The sequence below is a fragment of the Setaria italica genome, chromosome VII, assembly GCF_000263155.2.
Source record: "Setaria italica strain Yugu1 chromosome VII, Setaria_italica_v2.0, whole genome shotgun sequence".
NCBI lineage: Eukaryota > Viridiplantae > Streptophyta > Magnoliopsida > Poales > Poaceae > Setaria > Setaria italica.
The window spans coordinates 28280173-28297790 of record NC_028456.1 but is presented as its reverse complement, the minus strand read 5'-3'; the positions used below and the strand labels follow the sequence as shown (position 1 = coordinate 28297790).

Below are 17618 nucleotides of genomic sequence, written 5' to 3'. Positions count from 1 at the left end.
CATTGTCAATCATGGACTAATTAGGCTTAATAGATTCGTCTCGCCGTTTAGATTCGTCTTATGTAATGGGTTTTGTAAATAGTCTACATTTAATACTCCTAATTAGTATCTAAACATTCGATGTGACAGGTGCTAAAGTTTAGCAAGCGGAAGAAAACAGGCCCTTTGTTTACGAACGTGCCGCCTATCCATGAGCTGTTTGATATATGATTATTTTTAATTCGGATGTGTGATACCAATTATTATAAAACTAATTGTATAAAATATGACTAATTCGCGAGACGAATCTATTAAACCTAATTAATTCATAATTAGCATATATTTACTGCAGCAACACATGAACTAATTAGGCTAAATAGATTTGTCTTGCGAGTTAGCCTTCATTTATCCTATTGATTTTGTAATTAACCTATATTTAATACTCCTCATTAGTATCTAAACATTCGATGACAGGATTAAGGGCCTGCTTGGATCCATTTGCTAAACTTTAGCAGTTAAACTTTGCTAAACTTGAGTTGCTAAACAGCATTTAATAAGGTGTAGAAAGACTTGTCTGCCCTCATTTGAGGCAAGGGGGGAGAGAGAGGGTCCAGACAAGCAATAATGAGGGGCAAAGGGTGTCTGCCCCATGTCTACCAAGGTTTAGCAACCAAAAAGTTGCTAAAGGGCTAAAGTTTAGCAACCATAGTTTAGCAAAGTTTGGTACTTAACCTCACATATTAGGCACATGGAGCTTGTTTTAAACCATAGATTGCTTTGTCCAATTTGCAAATAAAATGTGGAGCATTTGCCTTCTCAAACCCAGGTGGTTGTTTCATGTAAACCTCTTCTTACAGAACACCATGTAAGAACACATTCTGAACATTCAATTGTCTCAAACACCATCCTCTGCATATAGCAACTGATAGAACAAGCCTTATAGTAGCAATTTTAACAACTGGGCTAAATGTATCCTCATAATAAATGCCATAACTTTGCTTAAAACCCTTAGCTACTAACCGTGCTCTATATCTATCTATGGAGCCATCTGATTTTTTCTTTACCTTGTAAAGCCACTTATAGTCGATTATGTTGTTGCCTTATTTAGGTGGAACAAGATGCCAAGTTTGATTTCTGAGCATCGCCATGTATTCCTCCTCCATGGCTTTCTTCCACTTGGAATCAACGAGAGCTTCTTCAAGCGTTCGAGGTTCTCCTGTAGTACAAAAATTGCCATACCTGACCGTGCCATCAGTGAACTTTTTAGGCCTCACAATCCCACTTTGTAAACGAGTCCTAGGACGAGACGACTCAATCGGTGGAGGGGAGGATTCAATTTGTTGAACTATTTCAGATTCAGCCGCAGCAGATCCTAAAGACGCCGCAGAAAATCCGCCTCCTACTGGTGGTGTCCGCTCCGGCGACAGCTCCCTACCGTTGGGGTGACGCAGTCGGAGTAGATTTGCCCCCGCCACGCGTGGAGTCTTGATACGGCCCAGTTCGACCCCGAGGCGAATCAGCGCGGGATTGTGCACCGTCAGCAGGAGGAGGATCCGCATCAGATATGGCGCTAGGATTTTCTGCAGCTCCATTTGTGGCATTTCCTTCACCATTTTCATCTGAATTTCTTCCTGTATCTTCCTGCTCAACACTAGGCAAGTCATCAATAATAATTGGGTTAGCACAAGTTACATCCCCTAGTAAATGTGGTGGCAATAGAAGGATTTCTTTGCGGAGGGCTCCCGCATTTTGATGAAGATCTGTGAACGGAAAAACATCTTCATCGAACACCACATCCCTAAAGATGTAAACATGGCCGGACGAGACATCAAGATACTTGAATCCCTTGTGAAGAGAGCTATAGCCGAGGAAGACACAACGGATGGATCGGAAGGAAAGCTTTCGAGTACTATATGGTCGTAGATTTGACCAACAAGCACAACTAAAGGTGCGAAGGGAATTATAATCAGATGTTTCTTGTAAGAGTTTTTCTTCTGGCATGTGATAGTCTAAGATTTTGCTAGGAAGTAGGTTTATAAGATAAGTAGTAGTAAGGAAAGCTCCATCCCAAAACTTAAGGGACATGGATGCATTTGTAAGGAGAGACAAACCTACTTCCACAATATAACAATGCTTGCGTTCAACTGCTCCATTCTGTTGATAGGCATGAGGATAGGAGACACGGTGGGCTTTGCCAATCTTTTGAAAGAAGGAATTGAGCTTCTCATATTCTCCTTCCCAATCCGTCTACATAGCAATGATCTTCTTGTTGAACTTCCTTTTAACTAAGTTTTGGAAGCTTTGAAAAATAGGAAAAACATCAGATTTTTTCTTGAGCAGATAGATCCAAGTGTATTTACTGAAATCATCGATAAAGCTAAAATAGTAAGTGTGTCTTCCAACCGAGATAGGTGCTGGTCCCCAAACATTAGAAAAAATTAATTCAAGAGGAGCATTAGATATACTATCTAATTTGGGATATGGAAGTTGATGACTCTTGGCCATCTGACAAGCACCACACACTGAATTAATGTTTATATCTCTAGAACAAGGCAAACTATTATCTCTAAGCACATGCTCAATAATAGAAAACACTGGATGACCTAATCTACTATGCCATCTAATTGTAGATGGTTTATTGACTCCACAGGCTTGCTTGATGTTGCTCCCTTTTGAAATTCTTGATGATAAAGGATAGAGGCCGCCCCTGCATCTACCTTGATGTATGACCTTCTTCGTTTGCTAATCCTTGATGATAAAGAAATTTGGATGAAATTTCATATAGGCATCATTATCGGATGTGAATTGATGAACAGAGACAAGGCTTTTCTTTGCGCTAGGCACATGGAGGATATTATTTAGATACAATTTTCTACTAGGGGAATGTAAAATTGTGTGCCTAATATTACTGATATACATACCTGATCCGTTTGCTGCATGCACTTGATTACGACCATTGTACTTGTCTCTTATTGTCATTTTCTCCAAGTCACCGGTTATATGGTCATATGCTCTGCTGTCCATGTATCAGTTGGTGTCCACCCCATAGCTTATTGCAGCTCTAGCAATCTTGGGGTGTTGTTGTTCTTCTTTATCCTCATCATACCTGTACCAGCAGGCAAGAGCTTCATGGCCGACCTTTTTACAGATCTGGCATTGTGGCTTGCTATTCTTGCCTCCTTGCTTGGGCATGTTGTTGCTGTTGCGATTGAAGTTGGGACCACGACTGTTTCCACGGCCACAGTTTCCTCCTCCTCCTCGACCGCGGTAGCCTCCACGCCCTCTTGATGTTGAATTGGCTGAAGATTGGTATTGGCCATGACTTTGTCCTTCATGAAGTATCTCAAGACGAGTATCATAAGCCATCAACCGAGCATAAAGATCACTTATGGAGATGGGATCATATCGACCCATAACAAAAAACACGACAGGATTGTAATCATGATCTAAATCGGTTAAGATATGCAAAATCATCTCATCATCATCAATAATTTTACCGGCAGTGGCGAGTTCATTCCTTAAACCTTTCATCTTGGTGAAGAACGCCGTCATTGTCATGCTTCCTTTCTTCAGGGTGGAGAGATGCATGCGAATATTTGTCGCACGCGCCCTAGATCGAGCTGAGAACATATCTTCTAGGGCTGCCCATACTTCGGCCACCGTTGCCATAGTCGCCACTTGTGCCAACACATCTTTGGTGAGGTTGTTGTTCAAGTAGCTGAGCAACTACTGGTCCTCGACCAGCTAGGCTTCATAGTCAGGGTTGGGGCCGATCGTCTTCTTGATGTCCTTCACGACTTATAGGGTCTGCGAAGGAACGGGCGTGGTCCCATCTAGATAGCCCATGAGTTGAGCTCCCCGGATGCTAGGAAGGATCTGGACCTTCTAAAGCACATGGTTCTCCCTGGTCAACTTCTCAGAAACTATCGGGTCAAGCGCCAACGTCGTCGAGGAAGATGATGCCATGGATGGTGAGGCTATTGGATATTTGGTAGAAGTATGGCTCCATGAAAGAATAGGTAAACATGGTTACCTATCTTGACTCACCACGGTTGCATGTTCGTACATAAGCCAATAGCCTAGAGATAGATACAAGAGTTTGGTTTGATTACATCTTGAAAAACAAGTAAACTATCTTACTTATCTACCTCTAACTCTAACTCAACCGAATTCTCGGAGAGTCTCGTTACAAGCCGTGGCATATCTTCGTGGCATATCTTGTTGTTTAACACTCCAATGTCTCACGAGTTCCATGTAGCCGTGGACGGCACAGCGCATCGGCCACCGAAGCACGCATGTGTCCGCCGTTGTTTTGCGGCGAGAAACGAGCGTGGAGGAAAGAAATCTGGTTTGTTTAACGGTTATTTTAGGTGGCGCGTTGCTTGGTTCTTGCGTGTTGGCAGGCACCACGATTCTACCAGTTCCGAGATGCGACTACTGAAACGGTAGAAGAAGGTGATCGTGCGCCGCCTGCGATGTACACAGCGAACGGGGAAATTTGGCACGGAGAAGAGCTTTTCGTGAGGATCTCACGGACGATTCTGGAGCAGCCAGCTATTGAAGGCCGCCCCCGCCGTAGACGATAGGCCGGCGGTGGCTCCTCATGTGTCGAGCGTAAAAGCCGTCTGCCCGTCTGGTTGGCGGCGGTGAACACGCACACAGTCAGTCACACACACTTTGCTGACTTCGCGCGCGGCAGCTGGGAAAAGACGGGAGGGGCGGAGGTGCACCCGCCGAAGAGGGGAGCAGCATGATGCCCATGGGGAAAGGGCCCGATAGAGCACGCACTAGGCTTCGCTGTTACGGAGCTATGTGGTCTGAAGCGAAACGCATGCATGACGATCGACGCGTCGCCTTTCCCGTCCCGTGCGAACCACCCATCCGTCGCTAGCTTTACGTGCGCTGGCCGCCGCAAGCAATTAACCTAGCCATACCATACTCTCACATGCACGCGGCGGCGCCTCAGATCCTTATCCAATATCCATGGTTGTGTTCTCCTCTCTAATGAACCAGGCATTGGACGACAATGGCCGCAACGCATCCATGTGAGGCCGAATCCAGAGCCGGTGAACGAACGCGATATTCCCCACGATCCACGTCTGTTTCGGTAGGCCCGATCCGGCCGGCTTTTATCTAATCCAGTTCATCTATCCGGCGCACGAACGAAGGTGCCGGAGGCTCGGCTCTGACCATGCCGGCGTTACATGGGGCGGTTTCCCTCTCTAGCCTAACCATGTGCCACGATTTCTAGCCTGGCCTCACTGTATATACAAACCGCCGCATCCTAGCCTTCTAGGCATCCACTGCGTGACTGCGCACATGCTCGGTCAGAGACGGCTCGAGCTCGCTTCTGACTTTCCGGTCGCAACACAAGCACTCAAACCGAAGTGCACACACTGCGCAGCGTCAGCGCGCACCACGCCCGCACTGGCTGTCACCGCCCGCAAGCGGCCGGCCCGAGCCGAACACACGCCTGCCCGCCGTCCCAACTCCCAAGTCCCAACCGCCCACCAGGCCACCACCACCACACCACGGAGGCACAGACCCGTCTCCGGCTAGCTGGGGCACAAACAAGTGTGGTAGGCCTGGTTGCCCGCACCAGCCACGCGCGCCCGCACACGCAGTGCTAGGCTCCTGCGGCTACCGCGTCGTCTGCGTCCTGCGTCCTGCTGCTCGGCGCGCGCAGTATCTCTGATTTGCCCGTGGCAAGCGCGACCGTGCGTGCACTGGTTGGTGACCACATGTGGTAGGATTGAGGATTTTGGACGCTTCCTTCCCTGTACATGCGCTGCACCGCTGTTCGTGCACCGCTGGCACGCACGCACGGGCTCTCATGGAGATCCTGTTCAGCTCACAGCTCTCGCTGCTGCAGGTTGCCAGATCATGCATGTGCAGCGAGTGGTTCCCAAGTTCGAGCCGTGTTTCACCGTGTGGTGTCTCCCCCCGTGGTGGTGGCAACTGGCAAGTGTGCTACACGCGCTTAGATGGACGTACGGGTGGTGAAAGAACTCGAAAATTGAAGCATAGCAATTTGAGATAGGAGTTAATAAATATCACGCTAAAATAATATATATCACAATGTAAAAATTGATTAAGGCTTACTTCCTCCGTTCCCTCCGTCTTGCAAAGAGTGTCCATTTAGAAAATTTCAGACATAATAGAGAGTTAATAAATATCACCCTAAAATAATATATATCACAAAGGTAAAAATTGATTAAGGCTTACTTCCTCCGTTCCCTCCGTCTCGCAAAGAGTGTACATTTAGAAAATTTCAGACATAATAGTAGTGATGAAAAATATCAATATTACCCCTAATAACTAATGTTAATTTGTGATTGAAAATCGTGCTGCTTATTTAGTTTTCTGAATTCTAAATAAATGCAAGTATATTGGAACTAGAGAAATAACATCAATTGATCATTTGATTGGCTCTACGCACTTCTCCATATGTTTTTTCTTTATTGGTGTGAATATTGCTTTAATTAGATGATGTTTACTAGAGTTAAAAGGACAGAATAAATTTTAGAGTCTAAATGGATAATCTTTGCGGAACTGAGGGAGTAAGCTAGATTGTAAACGAGGCACAAAGATCATGATCCGTTACTGCTTAGATGGACGGTGCCAATCGCGATGAGATGATGATGCAAAGGCGGGGTGCGATCGTGGATTCGTGAAAAATACATGGTTTGGTACTCATATTTCCCAGGGTGCAAGTACGTTCTGTCTTTTTTTTTTTTGCAAAAAAGAACGTGTCGCTCTCTTTTAGCACACGTTTTTTTAAGAATCAACAGGGCTAAAGAAAGTCCAACTGATCAAATTTATTTCTTCAAAATGAGATTACAAGATTAGGGAATCATCCTCAGCAATGAATTGGATGTCAGTAAATACTTTGAAATTAAAAATAGGAGACCACAAAGGATCACCATCACAACACCTAAACCGCACCAGGTGAACGAAACCGACACGAGAATGAACACGGCATTCTTTTGACGGAGGCCCACGGGCTTGTGAAATACTACTCTTTCTTTGTCTTCTTGGTTTTATTTTTCGTCGGCTGGCATGAGACAATTCTTCTTCTCCTATGGGCCGACTGGTACAGGTCTTCTACCTTTTCTTTCCAAAAAATTAAACAGTTCTGCCCAGTCCACGATCTCTTTGCTCGGTCCAGCCCAAGTCACAGCAGAGTTTCCTCCCCTCGGCCTTCCGCAGCAGTCCAGCTGCAACCCACTCGCCAACTCCCACGTTCTGCCCCGCTCTCCGCCACGTCAGCGATCCGCGCCACCACCCAACCACCCCATCACTCCCCTCCAATCCCCATCTAACGCTCGAGCACCACCCTCCCACGGATCCACCCAAAACCACCTCCCGCTCCGGCGGCTCCGCCCTCCCCCAAAATTTCGCGTTCCCTCCCAAACCCACCCCGATAAATACCCCCTCCACGGCTCCACCCCCAAATCCCACACACAAATCCTATTCCACTGCTTCCCTCTGCCTCCAGATTCCAATTCCTCCGAGCGGTTGCTGCGAGCGAAGCTTCCCGGTTTCCGGCGATGTCGGGGCGCGGCAAGGGCGGCAAGGGTCTGGGCAAGGGCGGCGCCAAGCGCCACCGTAAGGTGCTCCGCGACAACATCCAGGGCATCACCAAGCCGGCGATCCGGAGGCTGGCCAGGAGGGGCGGCGTCAAGCGCATCTCCGGCCTCATCTACGAGGAGACCCGCGGAGTGCTCAAGATCTTCCTCGAGAACGTCATCCGCGACGCCGTCACCTACACCGAGCACGCCCGCCGCAAGACCGTCACCGCCATGGACGTCGTCTACGCGCTCAAGCGCCAGGGCCGCACCCTCTACGGCTTTGGCGGCTAGATCGGTTCCTCTTCTGGTGGCGGACTACATGTGGTGGTGGTGGTGTGTTCTGGGCATAGTGTAGTCAGTGCTCTGTGTATGGATGCTGTGTTCTGTGGTGGTTGTGGTCTACCCTTCGGGATGTTCGAGTCTCTAGTCCGTCTGCTGTAATATCTAGTTGCTGTTATCAATGGAAAACCCTCGGTTCTATCCTCAGCTGTGCCTTCGGTTCGCGTTTTGGTTTGAGATCCTGTCTGAGATCGATGCAGTGCTGCTCATGGCTCTATGTTGTGTACAATTGCCTTCTTGTTTCTTTGAAGAACCCATCAGAACTAATCAACCTGCAATCTGAAGAACTGCAAGAATTATATGTATCCGTGGTGATTTTGATCTATTGGTCTCCTTGGTTTAATCTGCAAAGTTGTGTTCCCATGCTAATTGATGCATGTTTCAGGCTTTAGTTTGCGCCATTTGCTTGGTTTCTTTGCATGTTTCAGAGTTTGGAAACATTATGTTCTCTGCAGTCAATTGATGGGTGCTTTTGTGTAATGCTATTGTAGACTAATTGTAAGCGTAAATTCAGAAAAGCTGCAAACTGGAGAAATGAGTATACTAGCGTTCACAAAGCAAGAACCGAACAAAGGTCAAAGGTATGGGTGCTTGTTTCAGATTTCTGCCTGTTTTAAGGCTGGGATCTTTAGTTTGGACCATTTGTTTGGAACTTTTGCATTAGCAGTTTCAGACATTTAAATTGGACCTTTTGCCTTAGCTGTTTCAAACATTTAAATTGAACATTATATCCTCTGCTCAATACAATGTGTAGTACTTGTCTTTACACAATCGCATGTGCTTTTGCTTCAATAGGAAACTCACAAAGCTGTAATCTGAAAAATGAGTGCTTGGACTTGATACCATGTTTCCTGGATTCTACATTCTGTAAACTCAAGGAGTTTAGCATCAGAGAGGAATCTGATATTCTGGACGGCAAACAAGAGTAAAAGAAGGGTAAAAAACAAGTTGCTGTTCATGTGACATGCTGCCAGTACAGAAGTGCAGAGATACTATTATCATTGCTTGCCTGGTAAAACGTTGTTATACAGTGGAGACATCCAATGACCCAAATACGGCCTTCTATTTTGATTGATACATCAAGCCTCTGTAGAGCAACTATCAGGGGGTACATGAAAATGCATTTATGAGCAAGAGCAACTATCTGAGGCCAATTTTCTCCTAATGATATTGCTTGTTCCGTGCAGGAATATACACCAGTCTGACTCGTAGGATCAGAACAAAAATGAGAAACCGTAAGCTGATCTTTTGGTACTCCTCTACAGCAGAAATTGCTTCCCGGTGTATGTTTTACCATATTCCCAATCCTTGGGCACGACATTGAAACTGGTCAGTGTCTTGCCATCACTTGAGCTGAGCTCGAAGGACAGGGGCTGGCCCCTCATGTCACAGTTGATGTGCCACACCTGACCCCAGTTGCGGCCCATCGAGAGCCATCCTGACTCCGTTCCTTTGATCTTCACCGATCTCACATCACCCGCGCCACCAACGTTGCTGATTAGGACTGTGAAGAAGAAGTGTCGACCGTTGACAGAAAACCTGACACCACCTTCACGGAGGCACTTAACACTGCAAGTAATCAAGGAAACATGTTAGTTTCACTCAGTCAACTCTTCTTTTGAACACGCTATTACGTTGATTCTAGCTTCATTTAGCTGTACATGTATATCTTTAGTTAGCTTTATACGCAACATTTGACACAGAGTGAGACAGTTCACTATAGGTGTATATCTGTCATTATGGAAACACTGCTTATATTTAATGAACTCGTAAGTAAGAAGTGGTTGGAGAGCAAGTGCAAAATAGTTAAAATGTGCATAATAGTATGCATTGCTTCAACCAACAGCCCAATGTTCTTCAGAACACAGATCAATCAGGAAAGAATATTATTGCATCATGTTCTATCAATCGGCCATGTAGGAAATAATCTCAACTCGATTCTTGAACATGTACCTTACTCACCAGAATGCCAACTTAGATGCACATAATGATGATTGCACATGTATACAACATTTCGAATGCCACTGGGAATGCCAGAGTAGTACTTTGCTAGACTTATTTATAAATGCATGTGCCAAGTTTTTAAAATCTGTTTGGGTATGGAACACTACATATGAAGAAAACAGGAATATATAAGCTAAGATAATGGCCGACTATCAAGTCACCATCTAAAGTTCTGTTTAGAAATGCCTAAGTAAAGGTGCAGATAATGCTGACACATTTCGTGCTGGCTCCCATAATGGCCATGCTACTCCTTATACAGGCAACCAATGGAAAACAAAATATTCACACAAAATGCTGTCCAAAGTATCCAGAGGTCTGAAGTTGTGGCTAGAATTGACAAAACCCTGAGACTAGCTCAGATATGAGAAATTTTCTATGTTTTTGAACTTGGTCTGCACTGCCTAGCTCCACTTATTCTACTTCCTAATAACCTTAGACTAGTCAAGATACAAGGGGCAAAATAAAACTCACTACTAAGCAGATTTAGGATGAATACAAAGTAGAGAAATCAACCAAAAGTAAACTCATTCATTATTAAATATAGGGACGTTAGTAGTTTCTGTTTCAATCCAACCTGGGACCGTTATACCGCCAATAAGCAGGGTAATCAATTATATATATTTCAGGATATAGTGGTTTTTCCATCCACTTGGGGTTTATCAGAAACCTTTCAAAATAATTCTTCCACTTACTGGGTTAGAGAGTCGATGTCCTGACCTCTTTCTTGCCTACCAAATTGGGCTACTACAATTTGCCTAATACTACCTCCATTCCAAAATGTAGGTCGTTTTGACTTTTCTAAATACATAGATTTTGTTACGTATCTAGACATAATACCATACTGAGGTGCATAGCAAAATATATGTATCTAGAAAAGCTAAAACGACCTACATTTTGAAACAGAGGGAGTAGTTCCCGGTCAGAGCAGTCAAAATGGAACTGTAATACTCATGCACACTGGCCGTTACAGCTTGTGAAACTATGTGGTCGAACCCTCACACAAGTTGACAATTCTGGAAGAGGGTCCACTTTCACCCCCTTCTTGGCTTCGCTTTCCTCACCAACGGACACTCGCAATTCAGCTTTTCTTGGGTTCCACATTGCGCACCAACTCAATTCTAGGTCAGCAAGCGCTTTCACAGTTTCACACAAAGTTGATTAGGGAAAAAATAACCTCAGATCTAGCAGAAGCAAAAGCAGCAGCCAAGAACGACACATACCGGCGGTACTGGATGGGCATGACGCCGGCCTTCCAGAGCGCAATCTTCTCGAACGCCTGGATGGGGAGGAGGAAGTGGTGGTTGGGCGGGTTGCAGTGGCCGCCGGCGTCGGCGGGGAGGCCGTAGTTGGGGGCGCAGAAGTTGGTGGCTGTGACGACGATGGAGGTGCCGGGGAGGCAATACTTGAGATTCTCGACGCACCTGACCTCGTAGCAGCCGCCGCACGCCGCTCCGCGATCGAACAGCGCCGTGCTCAGCCCCACCGTCGCCATTCCGTAACCGTGCTTCCCCAGATCCCCGAACCCGCAAGCCCCACCTGCACGCCGCATCACGAAGCCAAAAATCAGAATACATTCCTATGGGGAGAACCAGAAAACCGCAACCAATTCACGAACTGTACGGTCGCACAATTCCGGTAAGCGAACGTGCGGTTTGGGGGGAGATTTCGTTCCGGTGGCACCCCGAAAGAGAAATCTTTATGCGTGCTCGCAGCATGGACATTACGAATTAAAGGAGTGAAAGGACGGTTCGGCGGAACTGAACCGTGGATGCGGGTGAACAATGAATGAGGCAGGCGAGGCGAGCTTTGGTGCGTACCAATGGCGTCCTCGGGGTCGGCGGCGTAGTAGGAGGCCTTGGCGGGGCGCCACTCGGAGAGGGCGGAGGAGCCGAAGGAGGACGGATGCTGGTGACCGGCGGCGAGGGCCGGGAGGAGGAGGAAGACGAGCAGTAGCGGCGGAGCCATAGCTCCCAGCTGCTCACTGCCGGTGCCGGTACGCCTCGGTGAAGCTGGAGGCTTGGGGGCCTTGAGGGAGGAGGGTGGAGTAGAGTAGTAGTAGACAGTGGAGGAACTGTGCAAGTGTGATGCTTTGTGCTTTGCGGGTTCTGGGGCCTTCCTGCTTTTATAGATGCTTTGCAAGGGTATGGTATTTTAGTGGAGATTTTTTTCGAAGTGCTTAGCCTTTGCAGATTGCATGTTTGTTTTCTGTGGAGAACAGGGGAAAGGGGTTGACGTAGAAAGGAATCAAAAGGCCGGATAGGGGGAAATGTAAATGATGGTGTTTAACTAAACTATGCTTTTGGTGGGTGAAACTTCAATTCTCCGTAGACATGCACCACGTTTCAGAATTCGATGGATTAGCTCGTACTAAAATGACACTGTTAATTCAGATGGTGTGGTGATCTGCACTAGTAGTTCTAGTAATTTCAAAACAGAAGTGTAGAACCCGGGCATGCTGCATGCAGTTTTTTTTTTGTTTGATTTTTAATGATCCATTTTCCTTCGTGTGAATGCGGTTGGTCCTTCCAATTTTCATCTGTCGCTCGGCTCTCTCTGTTTTTTGACAGTCATTTGAGCATACAGGTTACTACTCTATAAACATTGCAGTACAAAAACTCTACCGAACGTACTGCAGATTACTAAAGTGCTCTACTCCTAATACGGGGTGTAATCTCAGCGACAATGGTAGGTAGAGGTAGAGAATGAAAATTCTTGAATCGTGTCTCCTCGAAGTACAAAGTTATCTAGTAACTCATGAGCCTCAAATCGACATCACTTCTCTTAGGGCCCAACTTGATGCTGTGCTTATTTTTGCATTGGTTTCCTCTGCTACCGGTACTGTTAGGAACCAGAGGAGGTTTGTATTAACCAGGTGCTCACCGGGGACGGAAGGAAACCCTCTCCAAGGATCATCCGGGACATTTTGAATCTACGGACCTGCCATCTTTCAGGTTGCTTCTGGGGATTCGACCTCCACCGTCCGGGCGCCACGGCACTCGTACACGCATGTGAGGTGGTGTGACCACCCTCTTTTTCTGTCGTCCCCTTGCTAGCAAGGGCTGTTTGGATGGTGTCTAAACTTTAGCCCTATCACATCACACGTTCGAATACTAATTAGGAGGATTAAATATGAGCTAATTATAAAACTAATAGCAGATTCCCTAGGCTAAATCGCGAGATGAATCTATTAAACCTAATTAATCCATCATTAGCGAATGGTTACTGTAGCACTACATTGTCAAATCATAGACTAATTAGGCTTAATAGATTCGTTTTGCGATTTTACCTAGGGGTTGTACAATTAGTTTTATAATTAGACTATATTTAATACTCCTAATTAGTGTCAAACAACCGAGTTGCGACCCAGATTCTCCACGACACGCGCATCAAGGCCCAGGCACACCGGTGCACCTGGGTGCGCTGCCGCCATGGGTGCTGTTGAATTCCATGGAGCCGCCCGAAACCAAGCCATCCCGATCTTGACGGATCCAAGCCGATCGCCTCGCTGCTGCGGTCAACGAACTGCGGCGATGGCGCGGCAGGGCGGCAGCAAGATCCGGTTCTGTAGGCGAGGCGGGCAGTGTATCTGTATCAGCGTGTGTCGTGATAAGATGCGCCAGCATTTCCTGAAGATCGGTCAACGTGCCTGCTCGCGTTGTGTATTCGCGTACAGATTTTAATCGAATGCCAGAGTGGACTCGGGTTCTGATCAGACGGAGTCAAAGCCTCATGAAACTGCACCAAACTGACCCTTTAGAGTTAGCTCATGTTTAGTTGCCCAATTTTGGAGTGCTAAAATTATTGTGCCAGTACTGTAGCACACTGTAGCGTTTCGTTTGTATTTGTGAATTATTGTTCAAACATTGACTAATTAGACTCAAAAGATTCGTCTCGCAAAGTACAACAAAATTGTGCAATTAGTTTTTAATTTCGTCTACATTTAGTACTCCATGCATGTACCGCAAGTTTGATGTGATGGGGAATCTTCTTTTTGTATAGTGCCAAAGTTAGGATTTGGAGGTGAGGTCTTAGCCACCGCGACGACTCGGGTATAAATGCGCATGAGTTGGCGTCGCCCGGCTCTCGCACAGGCGCCGGTGGCTACGGCGTCGTCGACGTATAGTGGAGAATCCAATCCGTGGCAGCGGGACAGGAAGGTGCGTGGGAGGGATCGTCGAAGCAAGCAAAGCAACCCGTGCTTCGGAGGCACGGGACATCTTGCGCAAGCCGAGTGGAGGAGTGAGAGGACCAGCCAGCAAGCAAATGCAAGAGGCGATGCGCCGGCCCGTGCCTCGCCGGCGACGCGTAGTCGCGTACGGCTCACTCATGCTCTGCCCGCGCGCGTTGGCAGCAGCGAAACGAACGAAACGGTGGTGGTGGAGCGGGGGGTTCCTATCCATCACACGGAAGGTAAATAGTAATACATCGCACGGCCCAATAGGCCCATTACTGTGCTTCTTCCTCAACCAGCACGCGGACGCCTTTCTTCCGACGCGCGCCGCCGCCTGAATTTTCTCCCTCTCCGGCGTTCCCGCCACCGAATCCGCCACCGCCAACCCCCACCACGCGAACCAGGCCGCGCGTGACGCCCCCGCGCGGAGCCTCCGCCACCCCGCGTACGGCGGCGCCGCCGCCGCCTTACCGCTCCGCTCCCGCGTCCACCACCGTTGCTTCAACCCAGCTGGCCAGCTCCTCGCCCCCGCCGCCTCCCCTGCCCATCCGGTTGTCCGCCGCCGACTCTCACCGCCGTCTCGCCTGCCTCCACCGGCGGGCCAGCCGGCCACCGCAGGCCTCCTTCTAAGCCGGCGGCCACCTGAGAAGCCCCAGCCCCGAAACCCGAACCCTAACGGCTCTCACGGCAGCGACATCGACGTGCGTCGGCAGCGGCGCTCGCGCGAAGGAAGGCTGGAGCGGAGGAGGAAGACAACCAGATCGAACGGTCGAGAGGGTTCGCACGAATCTCCAATATTGGAAGTTTGATGGGCTTCCCACCTTCCGGAAGATGGATAGGATTCCCGGGTGGAGCGGTGGCGGACGGAGCGCAGCAGAGCCGTGCGTCGGGGGCCCGCCCGTTTGTTTTGCCTATTGTCCGAGTGGGCCGCCTGCAACGGCTGGGCCTGGGCGCGTACACGCACGGATTTTTTAATTTTTTTTGAACTTTTGTAATTATAAGCAAAAATATATGTCAAAGCAATTTCGTAACTATGTCTCGTATATAAGATTGGATACTTTGTATAGGTCCAAGCAATTTCGTACGCAAACATAAGAGAAGAATGCAAGATATATTGTGACGGAGCAACTTGCTGGCTTGCTCAAGTCCTGCAGTTGCCGACTTGCCGCCCCGGACGCCCATGGCCCTGCCCTCTGCGCAAGTGCGCGGCAAGCCGCGCCGCCGCTCCTTGCAAACCATCCGTGCGCTCGCTCCCGGGAGTGCCGAGACAGCTGGAACGAAATGTTAAATGTTTCGTGGTCTGGATCGCTCCATGGCCCAATCTCTACTTCGTTTCTTCTTCTTAAAGCCTCGTTTGGATACGCAGTGCTAAACTTTAGCACAGTACTAAAGTTTAGCACCTTCAAATGGGATGTTAAAGTTTAGCACTTGGGGCTGTTTGGTTATTGTGCTAAAGTTTAGCACTTGGGGTTGTTTGGTTATTGTGCTAAAATTTAGCATCTTTGGTGAAAAATGACTACATCGCCTCATTTACTCCTCTTCGTGCCTACCCTCACCTCCCCTGCGGCTCCTGCTTCTCCTCTCACCTAGTCACTTCTCCTCCCACCTCGCCTTTCTCGCCGGCCGCGGGTGTGCTCAGGTGGCTGCCGCCTCGCCGCTAGGCTCAGATCCTTACCTGATCCCCGCTGCCGCGATGAGGCCGTGTGGAGCTTGGATGGGGTTGGCAGAGCGGTGGGTGGAGATGCGGGGCGCGGCGAATCGGTGGTCATGGGTAGAGTGGAGGGTGTGTCTGGCATGGAGCCGTCCCATGGCGCAGTTGGTGGCAGGCGGCGTGGGGGGACGTGGAGGAAGGGAGGCGACTGGAGGAGGAGGGGAGAGGTGAGCCTGAGGGAGTGGCTGGACCGCCCGGGCTGCGTGATGGAGGTGTCAGAGGCGGTGGCCGTCGCGCACGTGTAGGGGGGTGGTCGTGGGCAGCGTGCGCCCCTCGTGCTTTGTCGTGTATTAGATCCGCGCGCCCCCTCCAGTCCGGGCGGAGGAGGACGGCTGGGCAGGGTGGAGGAGGTGGCGCGGCGGAGGAGGACGGCGGGGTTGGGCGGAGGAGGTCGGCGGGGTTGGCGGAGGAAGCATGGCCGGCGGAGGCATGGGGCAGGGCCGGGTGTTGGCGGCGTGGTCGGCGGGGGAGGCAGCGGGGGCAGGCAACGGGGAGGAGAGAGAGGGGGCAACTAGGGAAAATGTGGAGTTGGGATCGCTTTTAGCACTATTAGCACCCCTTGGGTGTGCTAATGAGAAGGGTTATGCTAAACTTTGGCACATCACTTTTAGCACACATGTTTAGATGCACAAGTGCTAAAAGTTCTATGCTAAAGTTAAAAGGCGACATATAGACCACCATTTGAATGTATTTATTCCTGGCTAATGTAGCATAGCCTAAAAATTCATAACCCTTTTTATACGAGCACAAATGAGGATAAAAATTATATAAGAATCATTGGAATTTTATAAGATTTTATTTTTTTTATAGTACATCAATTTTCATCTGAAGCCATTTTGGCAGCCACGTGTAATTTGTGCATCATTTATAGTTAGTGTCCTTTTGCCTTCCCTTCATCCCCTCGTAGAGGTGGGGCTTAGATCGTGTTGAGTGAGCATTGTGACGTCTCATAGTGGCATGTTATGATTACTTACTACATTGCTCTCGTCAATACTGCATCGTGCTGGTCTGAAAACACGATTCGTGGAAATGCCATGTCATATCAACACAATATACACTCATTGTATTGTGTGAAATCTCAAATTCTCCACGTTGTAACTGCCATGCGACGGGAAGCACGGGTAGAAGAGAATAGAGAAGGAGGAAATAGAAGGGATCTTTTGATTATATTTTGTGCACTAGCTGCTCAAATCATCGTGACCCACATGTTCGTGCAATACTAGCATTGTCTTGGCCTAAAAATTTGTTGTTCAGTTCCTAAATGCCGTAATAGAGTAGCCTATAAAAAATGTCATGGTCTAAATCTTACCTTTAGCTCCTCCCAAGCTAAGTCATCAGAGAGCTCAATTCGAATGGGTAGTAGGCGTATCTGAAAGCGCACCTCAATCCTGCGGTAAAACAAGGTTTCAAAACAAAACACGCCGTGCAACATGTCCTTTTTCCCTTCGCAAAAAAAAAATGCCCCCCCCCCCCCCCCCTCCCTGGGGAAAAGCGGAGGGTACCTTCAAAATCAAGGCCATGTTTAGTTACTCCCAACTTCCAACTTTGACACTATGCAAAAAGAAGATTCCCCATCACATCAAACTTGCGGTACATGCATGGAGTACTAAATGTAGATGAAATTAAAAAGTAATTGCACAGTTTTGTTGTACTTTACGAGACGAATCTTTTGAGCCTAATTAGTCAATATTTGGACAATAATTCACAAATACAAACGAAACGCTACAGTGTGCTACAGTGCTGTAACAGTAATTTGGCACCTCCCAAATTGGCCAACTAAACAAGGCCCAAAACGTAAAAGCGTTGGTCAACCAAACAGCCTGGCAGGTGGGGTCAGCGCCAA

At 48.0% G+C, this 17618-nt stretch overlaps 2 protein-coding genes across 2 annotated transcripts; one reads left to right on the top strand and one right to left on the bottom strand.

Moving 5' to 3' along the window:
- Positions 1–7420: 7420 nt before the first annotated feature.
- On the top strand, positions 7421–8036 carry LOC101768337 (histone H4). Its single transcript, XM_004976540.3, has one exon. The coding sequence runs from the start codon at positions 7530–7532 to the stop codon at positions 7839–7841; it is 312 nt and encodes a 103-aa protein (XP_004976597.1). The 5' UTR covers positions 7421–7529; the 3' UTR covers positions 7842–8036.
- An 827-nt stretch (positions 8037–8863) lies between these two features.
- Positions 8864–12005, bottom strand: LOC101768740 (expansin-A10). The gene is made up of 3 exons (XM_004976541.3): positions 11711–12005; positions 11114–11429; positions 8864–9458 (listed from the first exon to the last, which is right to left on the bottom strand). Exons 1-3 carry the CDS (start codon positions 11856–11858, stop codon positions 9149–9151), a joined length of 774 nt encoding a protein of 257 aa, XP_004976598.1. The 5' UTR covers positions 11859–12005; the 3' UTR covers positions 8864–9148.
- Positions 12006–17618: the final 5613 nt, after the last annotated feature.